The sequence below is a fragment of the Stenella coeruleoalba genome, assembly GCF_951394435.1.
Source record: "Stenella coeruleoalba genome assembly, chromosome: 20".
NCBI classification, from domain to species: Eukaryota; Metazoa; Chordata; class Mammalia; order Artiodactyla; family Delphinidae; genus Stenella; species Stenella coeruleoalba.
The window spans coordinates 44552849-44570602 of record NC_137166.1 but is presented as its reverse complement, the minus strand read 5'-3'; the positions used below and the strand labels follow the sequence as shown (position 1 = coordinate 44570602).

General features: G+C 37.0%; 1 protein-coding gene across 8 annotated transcripts in view; it reads left to right on the top strand.

Moving 5' to 3' along the window:
- The window catches only part of ZNF569 (zinc finger protein 569), a 69448-nt gene that overhangs the window by 34515 nt on the left and 17179 nt on the right, over positions 1–17754 (top strand). For 7 of the 8 annotated variants that reach the window (XR_013825161.1, XM_079906305.1, XM_079906304.1 and 4 more), the window contains 2 exons: positions 15962–16088; positions 16400–16492. Coding sequence is in view for 7 of the 8 variants with exons in the window: in XM_079906305.1 (XP_079762431.1) it covers positions 15962–16088; positions 16400–16492 (220 nt within the window). In the remaining variant the exon portion in view is untranslated. Of the gene's footprint in view, positions 1–15942; positions 16089–16399; positions 16493–17754 lie in introns of all 8 variants that reach the window. The other variant, XM_079906301.1, reaches the window with a different exon arrangement.

Genomic DNA, 17754 nt, shown 5'->3' with positions numbered 1-17754 from the left:
GATTTACAGTGTTGTGATAATCTCTGCTATATAGCAAAGTGATTCTGTTATACACATATATACATTCTTTTTTTTTGCTGTCTTTTTTATTTTTTTTAACTATACATTCTTTTTTTAATATTCTTTTCCATTATGGTTTATCCCAGGAGATTGGATATAGTTCCCTGTGCTATGTAGTAGGCCTTGTTGTTTATCTATTCTAAGCGTAATAGTTTGCATCTGCTAACCCCAAACTCCCAGCCCACCCCTCTCCCCCCCTCCTCCCACTTGGCAACCACAAGCCTCTTCTCTGTGTCTGTGAGTCTGTTTCTATTTGGTAAATAAGTTCATTTGTGCCATAGTTTAGATTCCACATATAAGTGATATCATATGGTATTTGTCTTTCTCTTTCTGACTTCACTTAGTATGATAATCTCTAGTTGCATCCATGTTGCTGCAAATGGCATTATTTCATTCTTTTTTACGGCTGAGTAGTAGTCCATTGTATATATGTACCACATCTTTATCTATTCATCCAAGACTGTAAGCTTTAAAAAAACAAAAAGAATGATGCTTTAAAATGCTGATAAGTGCATTAGGTAATAAAGATAAATGGTTAGGACTACTTCTGTACCAAATAAACTGCAGAAAATTTACTATAAGGAATACTGTGAAAAATAAGAAGGAACATATCAATAGGAAACTTTTATTGGTCTGTCTTAGCTCATGATAGACACATAAAGCAGACAACAAAATGAACATAACTACCAATAATAATTTGATAGAGCTAATTGATTATCATAGCTTATAGCCTGGAAACAATTAATATCCTTTTTTTAGATATGGAAAAACTAAAAAACTGACCATATATTAGGCCTGAATAAAACTCAATAAATTTCGAAAGTACAAACTGTACATGTTCCAGAATGCAGTTACATAGGAAGTTAATAATAAAAATTCAAAAAGAAAACATTTCCACATGGAAATTTTAAAACTAGCATAAGCAACTTAGATCAAGAAAGACATAAAAATTTATGTTACAGAACATCTAAAAAATAATGTACAGAAGAAAACCTGCAGGCTGAATAATAATGATATGTTAATAAATATAAACAAAATGAACAAAATATAGTTCTAGAAATTAGAAACAATGTGAGAAAATAGAAGAAGGAATTGATGAGAATAAACTTGAAATCAGTGAGAACACAGAAAATTGAACTAATACAGAGCTGCTTTTGCTTCCATCTCTCTCATCTTTTTAAAAAATTATTATTTTAAAATCTAGGAAGAGAGAGGGAGAAATAGAATAAACAGCCATATACCCAATACCTGGAATTAGCATATTTAATATTTTGTCATTTTTGCTTTGAGATTTTTTTCAATAAAATAACTAGAATATTACAGCTACTCTGTCCCCAGAGTCAGTCACTTTCATGAATGTTATGTATATCAAGCGTCCATGGTTTTATGTTTTTACCACACTGATTTGTATATATGAATATTATATAATGTTGCTCTCTGTTTTAGATTTTTAAATAATAGGGAACATAATGGACTGACAGTTCTGCAATTCATTTTTTCACTCCATATTGTTTTCAAGACATATTCATGTTAATATATGTATTTCTGACTTTACATCCTCTTCCACTGTTTTATTTTTCTTATGTCAATAGCATTCTATCTTAATTACCATGTCTTTATTATTATAAATATTGGTATCTGATAATGAAAACAACTCTCCATCTTTGTTTTTCTTTAACACTGCTGTAGCTATTTGTAGTGATTTATATATTTCCTTAGAAATTTTAGAATTAGTCCATTTCCACAATTAAAACTGCTGAGGTTTTTATTTCAAATTGAACTGAATTATGTTTACAAATATATCATCTGCAAATAGACACTTTTCATCATTTTGAATTCTCATGCCCCCCCCCTTTTTTCTTGCTTTACTTCAATTGCTAAATGTTCAGTATAATGCTGAATAGATGTGGTGGCAGTCATCTTTGTTTCATTCTCAGTCTTGAGGGTATACTTTCAATGATCCACCAGTAAGTACGATATACCATGAAAGTTTTTTTGTAAATACTCTTACAGATGAAGGAAATTTCCTTTTATTCCTAGCCTGCTAAGGGGGTCTATCATGAATTGGTATTGACTTTTGTCATACAATTTTCTTGTATATGTGATTTTTTAAAAAATAAATTTATCTATTTATTTTGGCTGGTTTTGCTCTTTGTTGTGGTGCGTGGGCTTCTCATTGCAGTGGCTTCTCTTGTTACAGAGCACGGGCTGTAGGTGCGCGGGCTTCAGTAGTTGTGGCTCGCGGGCTCCAGAGCGCAGGCTCAGCAGCTGTGACCCACGGGGTTGGTTGCCCCGCGGCATGTGGGATATTCCTGGACCAGGGCTTGAACCCGTGTCCCCTGCATTGGCAGGCAGATTCCTAACCACTGCGCCACCAGGGAAGCCCGTATATGTGATCTTGATCAAATAATGTTTCTCCTTTTTTCTGTTAATTTGGTCAATTAAAGTAATCCATTTTTAAAATCGAAGTATAGTTGATTTACAGTATTGTGTTAGTTTCAGGTGTACAGCCAGAGAGATTCAGTTATAAATATATATGTTCAGATTATTTTCAATTATAGATGTTGAAATATAAATACAAGATATTGAGTATAATATCCTGTGCCATAGAGTAAATCCTTGTTGCCTGTCTGTTTTTTGTATAGTACTTTGTATCAGTTAATCTCATACTCCGAATTTGTCCCTCCCCCTCCCCTTTGGTAACCATAAGTTTGTTTTCTATGTCTGTGAATCTGTTTCTGTTTTGTATATAGATTCATTTATATTATTCTTTACAGTCCATATATAAGTGATATCATAATATTTGTCTTTGACTTACTTCACTAAGTATAATATTCTCTAGGTTCATCCATGTTGCTGCAAATGGCAATATTTCATTCATTTTATGGCTACTAACATTCCATTGTGTATATATACCACATCTTCTTAAGGCACTCGTCTCTTGATGGGCACTTGGGTTATTTCCATGTCTTGGCTATTATAAATAGTGCTGCCATGAATATTGGGGTGCATGTATCTTTTCAAATTAGAGTTTTCATTTTTCCTGGATATATACCCAGGAGTGGGATTGCTGGATCATATGGTAGCTCTTTCTTTTTTATCCAATCTGCCACCCTGTGTCTTTTGATTGGAGCATTTAGTCTATTGATATTAAAAGTAATTACTGATAGGTATATACTTATTGCCATTTTAAACCTTGTTTTCCAGTTGTTTTTCCAGTTTTTCGTTCATTTCTTCTTTTTGTTTTTTTTTTCCTTTGTGGTTTGATGGTTTTCTTTTGTTTTATGCTTGAGTTCCTATCTTTGTTTTTTGTGAATCTGTTATATGTTTTTGATTTGTGGTGACTGTGGAGTTCAAGTTTGTTGGCCCATGACTATCTCTACTTGTGTTAAACTTATAGTCATACAAGTTCACACCTCCCCCACATTTTGTGATTTTGATGTCCTATTTTACATATTTATGTTTTACCCTTTTGCTATTAATTGTAGTTATGTTGCTTTAAATTTTTTTTTGATTGTTTTTAATCTATGTACTGGCTTAAGTGGTCTTCAATCTTGTTATATATTTACCTTTCTTATTGTGATTTTCCCTTTCTTATAGATTCTTGTTTCTTGTCTATTTGGAGAAGAGCCTTCAATATTTCTTTTAGGGTAGGTTTAGTATTGCTGAATTCTATAACTTTTGCTTGTCTGAGAAATTCTTTTTTTAAAATTTATTTTATTTTTGGCTGTGTTGGGTCTTCATTGCTGTGCGTGGGCATTCTCTAGTTGCAGCGAGCAGGGACTACTCTTCATGTGGTGTGCAGGCTTCTCATTGTGGTGGCTTCTCTTTTTGCGGAGCACAGGCTCTAGGCGCACGGGCTTCAGTAGTTGCAGCACATGGGCTCGGTAGTTGTGGCTCACATGCTCTAGAGCACAGGCTCAGTAGTTGTGGCGCATAGCCTTAGTTGCTCTGTGGCATGTGGGATCTTCCCGGACTAGGACTTGAACCCGTGTTCCCTGCATTGGCAGATGGATTCTTAACTACTGTGCCACTAGGGAAGCCCTGCTTGTCTGAGAAATTCTTTATCTCTCCTCCTATTCTAAATGATAATCTTGCTGTAGAGTATCCTAGGTTTCTGGTTTTTTCCTTTCAGGACTTTGAATATGTCATGTCACTCCCTTCTGATCTGAAATGTTTCTATAGAGAAATCAGCTGATAGCCTATGGGGGTTCCCTCTAACTGACTGTTTTTCTCTTGCTGCGTTTAGAATCCTCTCTTTAACTTTTCTCATTTTAGTTATGATATATTTTGGCATGAGTTTGATTGGGTTCATCTTGTTTGGGACTCTCTGTGCTTCCTGTACCTGGATATCTGTTTCCATCTTTAGGTTTGAGAATTTTTCAGCCATGATTTCTTCAAATACATTTTCGATCCCCTTTTCTCTCTCCTGTCCTTCTGGAACCCCTATTATGCATAGCTTGGCACATTTTATATTATCCCATAGATCTTGCATATTTCTTTCTTTTTTTAAAAAATTTGTCTTTCTGTCTGCTTTTCTGATTGGGTGATTTCCATTATTCTATCTTCCAGATCACTTATTCACTCTTCTGTGTCATTTAGTCTGCTATTCATTGCCTCTAGATTGGTTTTTATCCTGGCAATTGAATCGTCTAATTTTGATTGGTTCACCTTCATAGTTTCTAGCTCCTTGTTACAGTGGTCTTCATTTTTATTGATAATCTTTCTTAATTCCTGTAGCATTTTTATTACCCGTTTTTTGGGGATTTGGCGTCCAGTAGACTGGTGAGGTCTGCTTCATTATTTGTTCTTTCAGGGGATTTCTCTTGTTCTTTTTTTAGGAGTAATTCCTCTGCTCTTTCATTTTACTTAACTTTCTCTGCTTCTGTGAATTTAGGAGAAACAGTTATCTACTGTGTTCTTGAAGGGGTGTTTTTACGTGGGAGTGTCCCTATGTAGACTGTGTGTGTCCAACATTTTTGGTGCGAGGGCTGGTTTTGGTGTGGATGTTAGCCACGTTTTTCTTCAGAGTGTGTTGGCTGTTATTCCCTTGATAGTTGGTCTTTTGGTATCCAGAGCCTGTGCTAGATGGGAGGTGGGGTCTCTTCTTTGTTCCATGGCTGTCACCACCCTGTCGGGGGCAGGGTCTGCTTCCCAAATGTTGGAGTAGAAGTCCTAAGGTCAGGTTTCTCAGGCTCTGTTGCCCTTCAGTGCGTGCCCTACCCCAAAGAAGGTGGATGCTGAAGCAAGTGAGGCCCATGCGCTCATAGCAAACCTATGTGCCACGTGTGTAGGTGTCCAGGGTTCTGCTCAGAAGCAGCACAAGGCGCATTATTTTCTCTGTTTTGTTCCTCCCAGATCTAGTGCAGGGCTGTGGTGTGGAGTAGACTGGAGCTGGGTGTCAGGGTGTTGTCGCTGCAGGAATTGAGGTGGGCAGGAATTGAGAGCTGGGCTGCCTCTGTGGCAGACTTCTCCCAGGATCTGTCTGCCCCAGGTCTGGTGCTAAGTCGCTGTGTTGAATGGGTGGGGCTGGAGCACTCTCGCTGGGAAACAAACTGCTGTGCACTCCTGCCCAGGGCCTGTCTGCCCAGTATTCAGCACTTAGCCATTATGCATTCTTGTGGCACTGCCCAGTGCACACACTGACATTGTCTGTGGTAGCTGGTTCTGCTGCCCCTGTGCACACATTGACAAAAGTCTCCACTGCTAGAGCTGCCACCACCACTGTGCGCAAGCTGACAGTGAAGCTCTGTGGCTCCCTCCAGATCACACCCCAGGCCATCTGGACTGTTTCTGCATAGCTAGATCAAGCCCTCTCCCAGGACCTACCTGCCCGAGATTCAGCGCTTAGCCACTATGTATTCTTGTGGCACTACACGATGTGCTGACAATGTCTGCCCAGCTAGACCTGCTGCCTGATGTGCGTGCTGACAGTGTCTCCCCTGGCTAGACCCACCCTCCCGTGTGCACACTGACAGTGGCTCCATGGCTCCATCCAGATTACACCCCTGGCGCCCCCTGTCTGCCTCTGTGGAGCTAAACAAATCTTTCCCCTGATCTCGCACCAGGCTATGGTGTGGAGGGAGCAGGGCTGGGGCATTTACTGTTTAGGATTAGGAAGTGCAGTGAGGTGGCTGCTGCCGGTGCAACCTTTCCTCCATCCTGATTGTTAGCAAGCCAGCATATGCACACACCTCATGAGTAGGGTCTAGGCTTATCTAGCATACCTCATGAGTAGGATCTAGGTTTCTCTAGCCCTTCTTTCTGTCTCAGCAGATCCCATTAGGCAAGGGGGCTTGTCTCCATGTAAGACCCCAGAACTGGGATGCCCAGATTGTGAGTCAACCTGATCATTCCCCAGGGCGAGGGTCTGCCTGTGTGGACCTTGTCTTCCTTACAGATCCCTCCCAGGGGTGCAGGTCCCAACCTGATGCCTTTTTTTCCCCCATCCTACCCAGTTTTGTGGAGATCTTTCTTGCAGCTTTGGTTAGGTATAGGAGTCCTTCTGTCAGCTTCCTGTTGGTTTTCTGTGAGAATTGTTCCGTGTGTAGATATATTTTTGATGTGTTTATGGCGGGAGGTGAGCTCCATGTCCTCCTACTCCACCATCTTGATCCTCCTCCTTTAGAGTCATCAATTTTTGAATGTTAAACTAATCCTGTTAACTGGTTGGGGGAAACACTTGAATATTTTTTTCCTGGATATTTAATTCATTAATTTAATTTATACTAAGGTATACACAACAGATACCATAACTTTATTGAAAGCAGATTTTCTTGAGTCTGGTGTTAGAAGGTAAGGTGAAGCCAAGGTATAAGTTCCTTGCAAGCCTGTTTTATTTAGCAGGAGTTCTGTACCTATCACACATCCTCAGTGAATGCTGTTTTGGACAAGATGTCTTAAACTATGAAGATGAATTTTGCCCAAGGCCGATACTGTTCTATTAAAGTAAATTTTATGATTGTAAATTCTTTAGAGATTTGAACCTTGTCTGAAAGCCATTTACCTCCTCACATCATACATGTAGTCCATATTTCTTTGTCCCTTAACTTTATTCAATGACTTCATATGTATGAGTCACAGAATTACTCATACTACACTGATATGTATGTTAAAAATATAGTTTCTTTATTTTAAAAATTTGTTCGCATATCTCTTAAGAGTTCTGATCAGTAGCATGAAAAGAAAAGCTAGTTTTGATGCAGTCTGATTCAAAACTTAGTCCTATCAGTAAACTGTTTCTTTGAATAATTATTCAGTTATTCAGATTCCTCTCTAAACCCCTGTCCTCTCTTAAGGTGGTATCTGAGATATAGAAGAAAATCTTCATAGCTTTGGGAGGAAGAGGGTCCTCTGTGATTCTCCATGAATGTGTGCTGACTGGTATCCACTGAATCTAGTTTAGCTGGCTTCTTTTTCTGGGCATTCTGTAGCTGATGAATTTGTGGTACGTTTTTCAGCTCAGTCATGATCCAAGGGCCCCCTCCTTTCATCTTTCCTGCCTTGGATGTTGTCGTCTCCACAGACTCTGAGTCTCTGTCATAACCTCCAAAGAATCCCTGGCTTCCATGTGCAATAGTCTGTGGGGTCATCCTGCCTTCTGCAAGGGTCCTATCACTCCCTACTCAGGATATATGCTACATGGGACACAAAGGCTACTTAAGGTTCCCCCAATTTGACCATGTCACTTTGCCCTCTTAATTCACTACCTTTCTTACTTCACCTTAATGCCCTAGAGTGTGAGAAGTTCTGAGCAGACATTTAACTGCCTATGTCCCTACCTCCATGGCCTTTCTTCTCTATCCCAGGCCTCCAAGGGGGAGGAAAGTGTTTCCCCCAGTCATCTTCCCCTCTGTCTTTCTTTTTTCAGTAAAACTAAAATGGAGAAAGGTTATGAAGAATAAGGAAACATACATTAAAAAGCGTTTCAAAACTAGTATACTGGTTACATGTTTGGAATCTATGAATGCCAGTGAGAGGCCCAAGGCAGTATAAATAAGGCCATGGAAGGTCTGAAGATATTACTGATGACAAAGCACATCCAGCCAGAAGCAAAAAAATTAACCCATAGCACAAGAATATCACATCATTTTGTTCATTGTTGCCATATTAAGTTTCATCTGCAAATGTTCACATCTCCAGAAACATAGAACAGAGTGCCTAGGACAATAAAATTAAATTGGCAAGCCTGCTGTGTGTTCTATATTCTGCTTAGTGCTTTACTTGAACTCTTCATTTTTTCATGAGGATTTAATGATTGGTGTCACTTCCCTTCAGCCTCAGGAACTTCCTTTATTATTTCTTTTTTTTTTTTCCTTTATTATTTCTTGTTAGGCCAGTCTGCTAGCAATGAATTCTCTGGGAATATATTTCATCTTTTTTTTTAGGTGAAATTTACATAAAATTAATAATTTTGAAGCAAACAATTCAGTGACATTTAGTACCTTCACAATGTTGTACAGCCACCCCTCTATCTAGTTACAAAACATTTTCATGACCCCCAAATAAAACCTCATACCCATTAAACATATACTCCCCCCTTCCCCTCTCCCCCAGCTCCTGGCAACCACCAGTCTGCCTTCAGTCTCTGTATTTATCTATTCCAGATATTTTATATGAATAGAATGCTAAAATATGTGACTTTTGTGTCTGGCTTCTTTCACTGAGTATAATCATTTTTGAAGGTAACTTTGCTAGTTATAGGATTATTCGTTGATAGTGTTTTTTCTTTCAGCACTTGAAATATTGCTGTCCCATTGCCTTGACCTTCATTGTTTCTAATGAGAGGTCAGGTGTCAATTTTATTGTGGCTACCTTGTAGATAAAGGATTGTTTTCCTCTTGCAGCTTTTAAGGTTTTCTCTGTATTGTTACTTTCAGCATTTTGAGTATCATGTGTTTGTATCTCTTTGTGTTTATCCTGCTTAGGGTTCATTGAGTGTCTTGGATATGTATACTAGTGTTTTTAAAAAATCAAATTTAAGAAGTTTTCAGCCAGCATTTCTTTGAGTAGTCTTCTGTCTTTCCTCTCCTTCTGGTACTCGTATTATGTGTATGTGGATGTACTTATTTCTGTCTCACATTTCTCCTAGTCTGTGTTCATGTTTCTTCACTCTCTTTTTTTCCCCTCGTCTTCAGATTGTATAGTTTCTATTGATCTCTTGATCGTTAAGCTTGCTGATTCTTTATTCTGCCATCTCAGACCTTCACGCAGCTGTGAGAAAGTCTCATCCAGGCCAGTGGGGAGTTGCTGACCAAAATTTTCCCATTAGAGGAGTCCCATGTCAGGTAGAATGGTCCAGTCCCTAATACCCTCACTGTGCTTAGCCTTTGGCTGGAAAAATAGCCAGTGGTGGCTTGAGAATAGCATGGTCTCATCATGAACACAGTAGTAGAACTAAAGATAGAGCGGCTGGAGTTTGTTCGCCAATTATGTGTCTCACAGCTTGTTCTCTTGAAGGGGATCTGGGAGCATATTTCTATGGCTGCCACAAAGATAGCATTTTGAAATGTTCTCTTTCTACCATAAGCATTTATCTGTCTTAATAGATTTACCTAGTATTATTGACTGTGACAGAAATCTTCCAGAACAGTTGCTTAAACAGGACAGAATTTTATTAGTCTCTGTAGGAATTCAGGTACCAACAAATCAGGGCTGGTCCTGTATCTCTAAGGCAGAGAGAACCAGGATTCCTCGATTTCATTTGTCTACCTCATTATCCTCTAATACTTGGCTCTACCTCATTATCCCAAATGACTATATTTGCCCTAGCCATCATAGTTACTTAACAGTCTATAGGAAGGAGGAAGCTGGGAAGAAAATGTATACCTCCTCCCTTTAAGCTCACTTACCAGTAGTTGCACATAATACTCCTTTCATCTTATTGTCCAGAACCTTATATAAAAATACCTAGCTTCAAAGGAGATGAAGAATGATAATAAGAATGATAATGGCACAGGAGGCCATATGCCCAGCCAAAAATTTGGAAATGGGGGGAAATATTGGGATAGAAGAGTAAAAGTCTTTGCTACAGTATCAACTGTTCTGGATTTCTTTTCTTTTCTTTCTTTTTCATTTTGAGATCAGTCTTGGTTTCATATTTCTTTTTAAATTATTAATTTCATTGAAGTTCAGTTTGTTTCAGTATTCCTAATTTTGTATGTTTGTTTTTTAAATTTATTTTTCTTCATTAAACTTATTTGCCTAACTCAGTATTTATACTTAAAATATCAGTTTTTAATTATGGGGATTTATGTATATAAGTTTTAGATTTCTCATATTAAGATTATGCTTCATATTTACTAAATTTTTTAAAAAGTATTTTCATCAAGTTTATTTTAATGATTTCTTTTTGGATTCTGTCACTCTTGAGCAATTACAATTTTCTTGCAAAATCTGTGGTGTTGGTTTTGTAATTTATTAATTATTTTATTGATCCAACTTAGGAAAATACAACTCCCTGAGGAGAAATCTGAGGCTGAGGCACTGTCAGCAAGAATTCATCTTATGTGCTCTTCTCCTTTCATGTGATTAATGAAACCATTATAGTAGGACTAGCTTTCTGCATTATATTTTCTCCTCAGCCGTAATTCCTCACCAGGTACTTTTTCTGAGCTTATTTTGGTCTTTATCCCACTTAAGGGGAAGTCCCAACTATCCCGTGCATTTCAGTGTTTTTTTTTTAAAATAAATTTATTTATATATTTATTTTTTGTTGCATTGGGTCTTCGTTGCTGTGCTTTCTCTAGTTGTGGCGAGCAGGGGCTACCCTTCATTGCGGTGTGCAGGCTTCTCATTGCTGTGGCCTCTCTTGTTGCAGAGCACGGGCTCTACGTGTGCGGGCTTCAGTAGTTGTGGCTCGTGGGCTCTAGAGTGCAGGCTCAGTAGTTGTGGCACACGGGCTTAGTTGCTCCGTGGCATGTGGAATCTTCCCAGACAAGGGCTCAAACCCATGTCCCCTGCATTGGCAAGCAGATTCTTAACGACTGTCCCACCGGGGAAGTCCTTTCAGTGTTTTTTTACCCTGACACTTTGCCTTTGGTTTCTTTTTTTTTTCTTTTTACATTTCTTTAAAAATTTTCTTTTCTAGCTTTATTGAAATATAATTGACATGTAACATTGTGTTTAAGGTGTACAACGTGTTGAATTGATACACTTACATACTGCAAAATTATTATCACAGTAGTTGCTTAAAACCTCCATCACCTCACATAATTATTTCTTTTTTAGGGCGAGAACATTTAAGATCTACTCTCTAGCAAGTTTCCAGCATATAATACTGTATTGTTAACCGTAGTCACCATGCTGTACATTAGATCCCCAGAAATTATTCATCTTATAAATGGAAGTTTATACCTGTTGACCAGCATCTTTCCATCACCCCCACCTCCTAGACCTGGGCAAGCACCATTCTGTTCTCTATTTCTATAATTTTGACTTTTCAGGATTCTACATATAAGGGATATCATAGAGTAATTGTCTTTCTTCGTCTTACTTCACTTAGCATAATGCCCTAAAGATCTATCCATGGAGTTGCAAATTGCAGGATTCCATCTTTCTCATGGCAGAATAATATTCCATTGTATACATATATATCACATCTTCTGTATACATTCATCTGCAGACAGACACTTAGATTGTTTCCATATTTTGGTTACTGTTAATAATGTTGCAGTGAACATGGGAGTGCATATATGTCTTCAAACTCCTGTTCTCATTTCCTTTGGACATATACCTGGAAATGGGATTGTTGGATTATATGGTAATTCTATTTTTAAGTTTTTTAAGGAACTTCTGTACTGTGCTGTTTTCCATAGTGGCTGTATCAATTTACATTCCCATCAACAGTGAACAAGGGTTCACTTTTCTCCACATCCTTTCCAACACATTTTATCTCTTGTCTTTTTGATGATAGCCATTATAACAGGTGTAAGGTGACACCTCATTGTGGTGTTGATTTGAATTTCCGTGGTGATTAGTGATGTCAAGCATTTTTTCATGTACCTGTTGGCCAATTGTATGTCTTCTTTGGAAAAATGTCTATTCAGTTTCTCTGCCTAATTTTACTCAAGTTGGGTTTTTTTGCTATTGAGTTGTATGAGTTCTTTATTTTGGATGTTAACCCCTTATCAAATATATGATTTGCAAATATTTTCTTTTGTTCCATAAATCACCTTTTTATTTTGTTGACTGTTCCTTTTGCTGTGCAGAAGCTTTTTAGTTTGATGTAGCATCACTTATTGATTTTTGCTTATATTGCTCATGCTTTTCATGTCATATTTAAAAAATTATTGCCAAGACCAATGTCAAGAGCTTTATCCTTATGATTTCTTCTAGGAGTTTTACTGTTTCAGGTCTAATTTTATATCTTTAACCATTTTGAGTTAATTTTAGTGGTGTAAGATGTGTCCAGTTTTATTATTCTCATGTGATGATCCAGTTTTCCCAATACCATTTATTGAAGAGACTATCCTTTCCCCATATTGAATATTCTTGACTCCCTTGTCAAGTATTAGTTGACTGATACAAGGGGGTTATTTCTAGACTCTCATTTCTTATACATGGGTCCATGTGTCTATTTTTATGCAGATACCACACTGTTTTGATTACTATGGCTTTGTCATATAGTTTGAAATCAGGAAATGTGATGCTTCCAGCTTTGTTCTTTCACAAGATTGCTTTGGGCATTTGGGGTCTTTTGTGGCTCCATACAAATTGTATTGGATTGGCCAAAAAGTTCATTCGGGTTTTTCCATAAAAAGATCACTTTTTCCTGTTTCTGTGAAAAAAGTCTTTGGGAATTTTGATAGTGATTGCATTGAGTCTGTTGATGGCTTTGGGTAGTATGGACATTTTAACAATATTCTTGCGATCCATGAACATGGGATATCTTTCCATTTATTTGTGTCCTCTTCAGTTTCCTTCATCAAAATCTTATATTTTTCAGTGTCTAGAGCTTTCTCCTCCTTGGTTAAATTTATTGCTAAGTATTTTTGTTGTTTTTGATGCTATTGTGAATGGGATTGTTTTATTTCTTTTTCAGATATTTTGTTGTTAGTGTATATAAATACAGCTGATTTCTGTCTGTTGATTTTGTGTCCTGCAACTTTACTGAATTCATTGATTAGTTCTTACAGTTTTTTTGGTAGTGATTTTAGGATTTTCTATATATAAGATCATATCATCTGCAAAGAAAAAGAAGAGAGTTTTCTTCTTTCTTTCCAATTTGGATGTATTTTTTTTCCTTGCCTGATTGCTCTGGTTAGGATTACCCATACTATATTGAATAGGTCTGGTGAGAGTGGGTACCTTTGTCTTGTTCTGATCTTAAAGGAAAAGTTTCAACCTTTTACCATTGGATATGATATTGTTGTTGGCTTATCATGTATGTCCTTGTTTATGCTGAGGTATGTTCCTTCTATACTCAGTTTGTTGAGAGTTTTTATCACAAAATGATTGTATTTTGTCAAGTGCTTTTTCTGCATCTGTTGAAATGATCATATAATTTTTGTCTTTCATTCTATTGAAGTGATGTATCACATGTATTGATTTGCATATGTTGAACTATCCTTGCATCCCAGGAATGAATCCTTCTTGATTGTGGTGTATGATCCTTTTAACATGCTGTTGAATTTAGTATGCCTATATTTTGTTGAAAAATTCTGCATCTATATTCATTAGAGATATTTGCCTATAGTTTTTCTTGTAGTGTCCTTATCTGCCTTTGGTATCAGGGTAATGTTGGCCTTGTAAAATGAGTTTGGGAGTGTTCCCTCCAGTTCTATTTTTTGGAAAGTATGAGAAAGACTGGCATCTGTTCATCTTTAAATGATTGGTAGAATTCACCAGGGAAGCCATCTAGTCCTCGGCTTTTCTTTTTTTGGTGGGAGGGGAGGGTTTTCTCTATTGAAAGATTTTGATTACTGATTCAACTCCTTATTCATTATTGGTCTGTTCTGATTTTTTATTTCTTCATGATTCAGTCTTGGTAGGTTGTATGTTTCTATGTTTCTTCTAGGTTATCCACTTTGTTACCATATAATTGTTCATAGCAGTCTCTCATGGTCATTGTATCTGTGATATCAGTCATAATGTCTCCTCTTTCATTTTTTATTTTATTTATTTGACTCCTCTTTTTTACTTCTTGATGGTGTCCTTAGCACAGTAAGATCCGCTTCTCTGTAACGTCCTCTGAGAATGTTATCTGCTGCTCTCTCAGACTTTTCAGTGACACAGCTCATAATTCAGTACTTTGGATGTGATGAGAGAAAAATGACACTCTTTGGCACCATCCCACATAGCTGGGAAAGCAGGGTACTCACACATCCTTATTTTCCTTCATGAACGAAATCATGGGCCAAGATTTCTCTTGGCCCTAAGCTGTGTTGCCTTGGTGGAGGGGTGAAGTAGGTAAAGTCAAACTGTTCCTCTTACCCTCTCTGATGAGTCCAAACTTGTATTTTTTGCTCCACTGATGTACTGGAACTTCTTGGCTGGAGACGTGTACTTTCACAAAAGCTCTGTCTTCTATTAGGTGCTTGTCTAAGACAGTCATTTTCTGGGGGCTCCTGGACCATGGCCAAGAGAGGCTAGAGTCAGTTCACATGCCTCTCAGGGTCTATAGCCAGGACTGAGGTCTGTATGCTTATAACTTAACATGTGGGTAGGCAAGGCTCCTTCTCAGTCCCTTAGCATATGGTGCTGGACCCCACAGTTACCACAAAGGCACTTTTATCCATAGATGGATGCCAAATTACTGTTTTTGCAGTGGGGCCACTGCAGAGGGATGTCTTATTTTGCCATGATTGCTTTTGGTTTCTTAAGCCTGATTGTTTATAAGTCCTTGATCTTCAGCAGAAAAGGGCTCCAAAAGAGGAGTTTCCATTATTCCCACAGCATACTCTCAACTTTAGTGGATGTTCATGGTCATAGGGTCCTTTTAGGACCTAGAAATAAATTATCAGAAACATTTTTTATCATCTAGCTCCTGGTGATTTCCTTTTATCTTACCCCATCTCTCATAGAAATTCCTCAAAGTATAGGAAATATGGAAAGCTACCTTTGTTCCAGTGCTGTTGAAGATTTTTTTCTTATGTTTATATTTTTGGGGCATTTTGGTTTTTAACTAGAAAAAGTGCATTTGATTTCTATGTTCAAATCACACTTCTTTGAAGAAATTTATTACCAGTCCCTCATTTCTGACACTTTAATCTTTCTTGGTACTGTTTTCTCACAGTTCTGGTTGTAATTCAAGTTCAGACCATTTTATAAAAACTTCATTAATCTTTTTTCTATATCTGTTGGTATTTGTAACATTCTATTTGTGGCACTCTTTTTTCAGTATATGTGAACTCTGAACAAAAATATATCCAGTTTTTGTGGCTGCAGACACCTGCTATAGGCTTATGAACAATAAATCCTCATTTTCAATTTAGATTTCTTCTGATCTAATGAACAATATGTGCAACTGCTAAATCAATGAATATCTCTGGATGTTCCTACTATACTTCAAAGTCATTCTCTCCCCATTTCTGCTTCCATCCAAATCCTATTTTCATTTTTTCATGTACCAATGCATCACAGGGATCTAGTGAGTTCCCAGACCAATTAACTTGAGTAAAGTTTTGTATTCCGCCAGTTTTTGCACTCAGTATAAATTAGTACCCAAGATCTCTTTAACTCACAGTAGTTATTAAAGATATGTGCTTGCTAAATCAATGAATGAACATAAACTGACAGGATGTTGCTAAAATGATATTTTTCTTTCAGACAATAACAAAAACAGGTAAAATTTATTTTATAATCTCTTACCTTTGTGTACTATCAGAAAAAGTTTCAATATGTTTTGTCCACTACATCTAAGATGGATGACTCCAGATTGAGTGGGAATATGTTGTTACAGGAAACAGTGACATTCAAAGATGTGGCTATTGACTTCACTGAGGAAGAGTGGCAGCAGTTGGATCCTGCTCAAAGGAACCTGTACTGGAATGTGATGCTAGAAAACTATAACAACTTAATCACTGTGGGTAAGGGTAGTTTCCTATATAACTCAAACTCTGGGAGTAAATTACCTTTTCTTCCCCCAGTGTTTCTGAAATGTGTGGAACCTTTAAATGTTAGCCTGAGTTTGGCCTTTAGGTGCCTTTGCTCACATTCATGTGCATGCTGCAGCTTTCAAAGCAAAATGTCATCCTTGGTTATGTTTCAAGGGGCAGTATTCCTAGAAAACATAGTTTTCTTGTCCTTCAGAAAGCCTGGTTTCCCTGGGCCAGCCTCAGTTATTGAATGATTGTTCCTAGTATTTATGCCCAAATCTTATGTCACTTCCCTTTGACAGGATGTCCATTCACCAAACCTGATGTGATTTTCAAGTTGGAGCAAGAAGAACCATGGGTGGTGGAGGAAGAAGTGTCAAAGAGACATTGTCCAGGTTAGTGGGAAGGAACCATACAGGTGAGGAGGGGCCAGGGCCCTTTAATTGTTAATCTGTAAGTTTTTGATCCCTCTGAAATGTTCTTCAAAGTTATTTTTTTAAGGCCATAGAACTTTGTAATAACAATTGGTGTGAATTTTTTATATATGTAAGATGTCATTTCTAGATAATATTCTTAACTTCTTTCCTCAGAACCTAAAAGACCAGTTAGCTTTCTTACCTGTGTTCTAGATATCAACATTTCCTAATTCATTCCCAGCTTTGCTTTGGTAATCATTCTAGTCTTTCTGCCCACCTTTTTACATAGACTCCTTTCGTTTTACGTTCAGATATTTACAGAATTGAAGTTGTTTAAATAAACTTGTTGACATTTAGAGTCCTTTACTATTTTCTCTTTTTCCTTCCATTGTAAATGCTTTAGCATCATATTTTGTACCCATAGTCACACTTCCCACTGTAATTTAGCTTTTGCTCTCATACTTCAGTAATGACTACAATCCTTTTATTTCAATAAAGATTTAAAGTCAGTGCTACTTTTCTGTTATCTCCCATTTTCTGCTACATTTGTCACGTATATATGCATGTGCTTGTGTGTTTGTGATACATGTGTATACATATGTATAATGCATACACATATATACATGCATACATATACATACATATATTTTTAATTTGAAAGATATTGTGATGTCTTTTTTTGCTCTTCAAGGAGACAAAATTTATACTTCTACTGACAATTTCTGCAACTTAGTCTATTAGCATTCCTTAAATCATTGCCAGTTTGATAAATGAAAAATAACTTACTATAGTTTGAATTTGCATTTCGTTTATTATAAATGAAGGCAAGCATCTTTTCATATGTTTAAAATCTATCTATATTTCTTTTTTATGAACAGTTTGTGTTTTATGCCCCTTTTTTTCTGTTGAGTTCTTAATTTATATGAATTCTTAACATATTAAGGTGATTAGCCGTTTCTCTTGTTTTTCTAGTATTTTTTTCCGGTCACTCATTGCTCTTTAAAGTACTTTTTACCACCGTTAAAGTTCACATAGTTAAAATAACAACCGTTTCTTACAGGAGATTTATCATATGATTCTTTTTCCTTTTGTGTATATGGGTGAATATTATTTACATATTTCTTAATAATGAATCATACTTACATTTTTGCTATGAATTTAAATATCTTAACTCTGTCAAGCTTTGAAGTCAATGTTACATTGGTTTTGTAAATAAAATTTAGAAGCTTTTCTTCACGTTC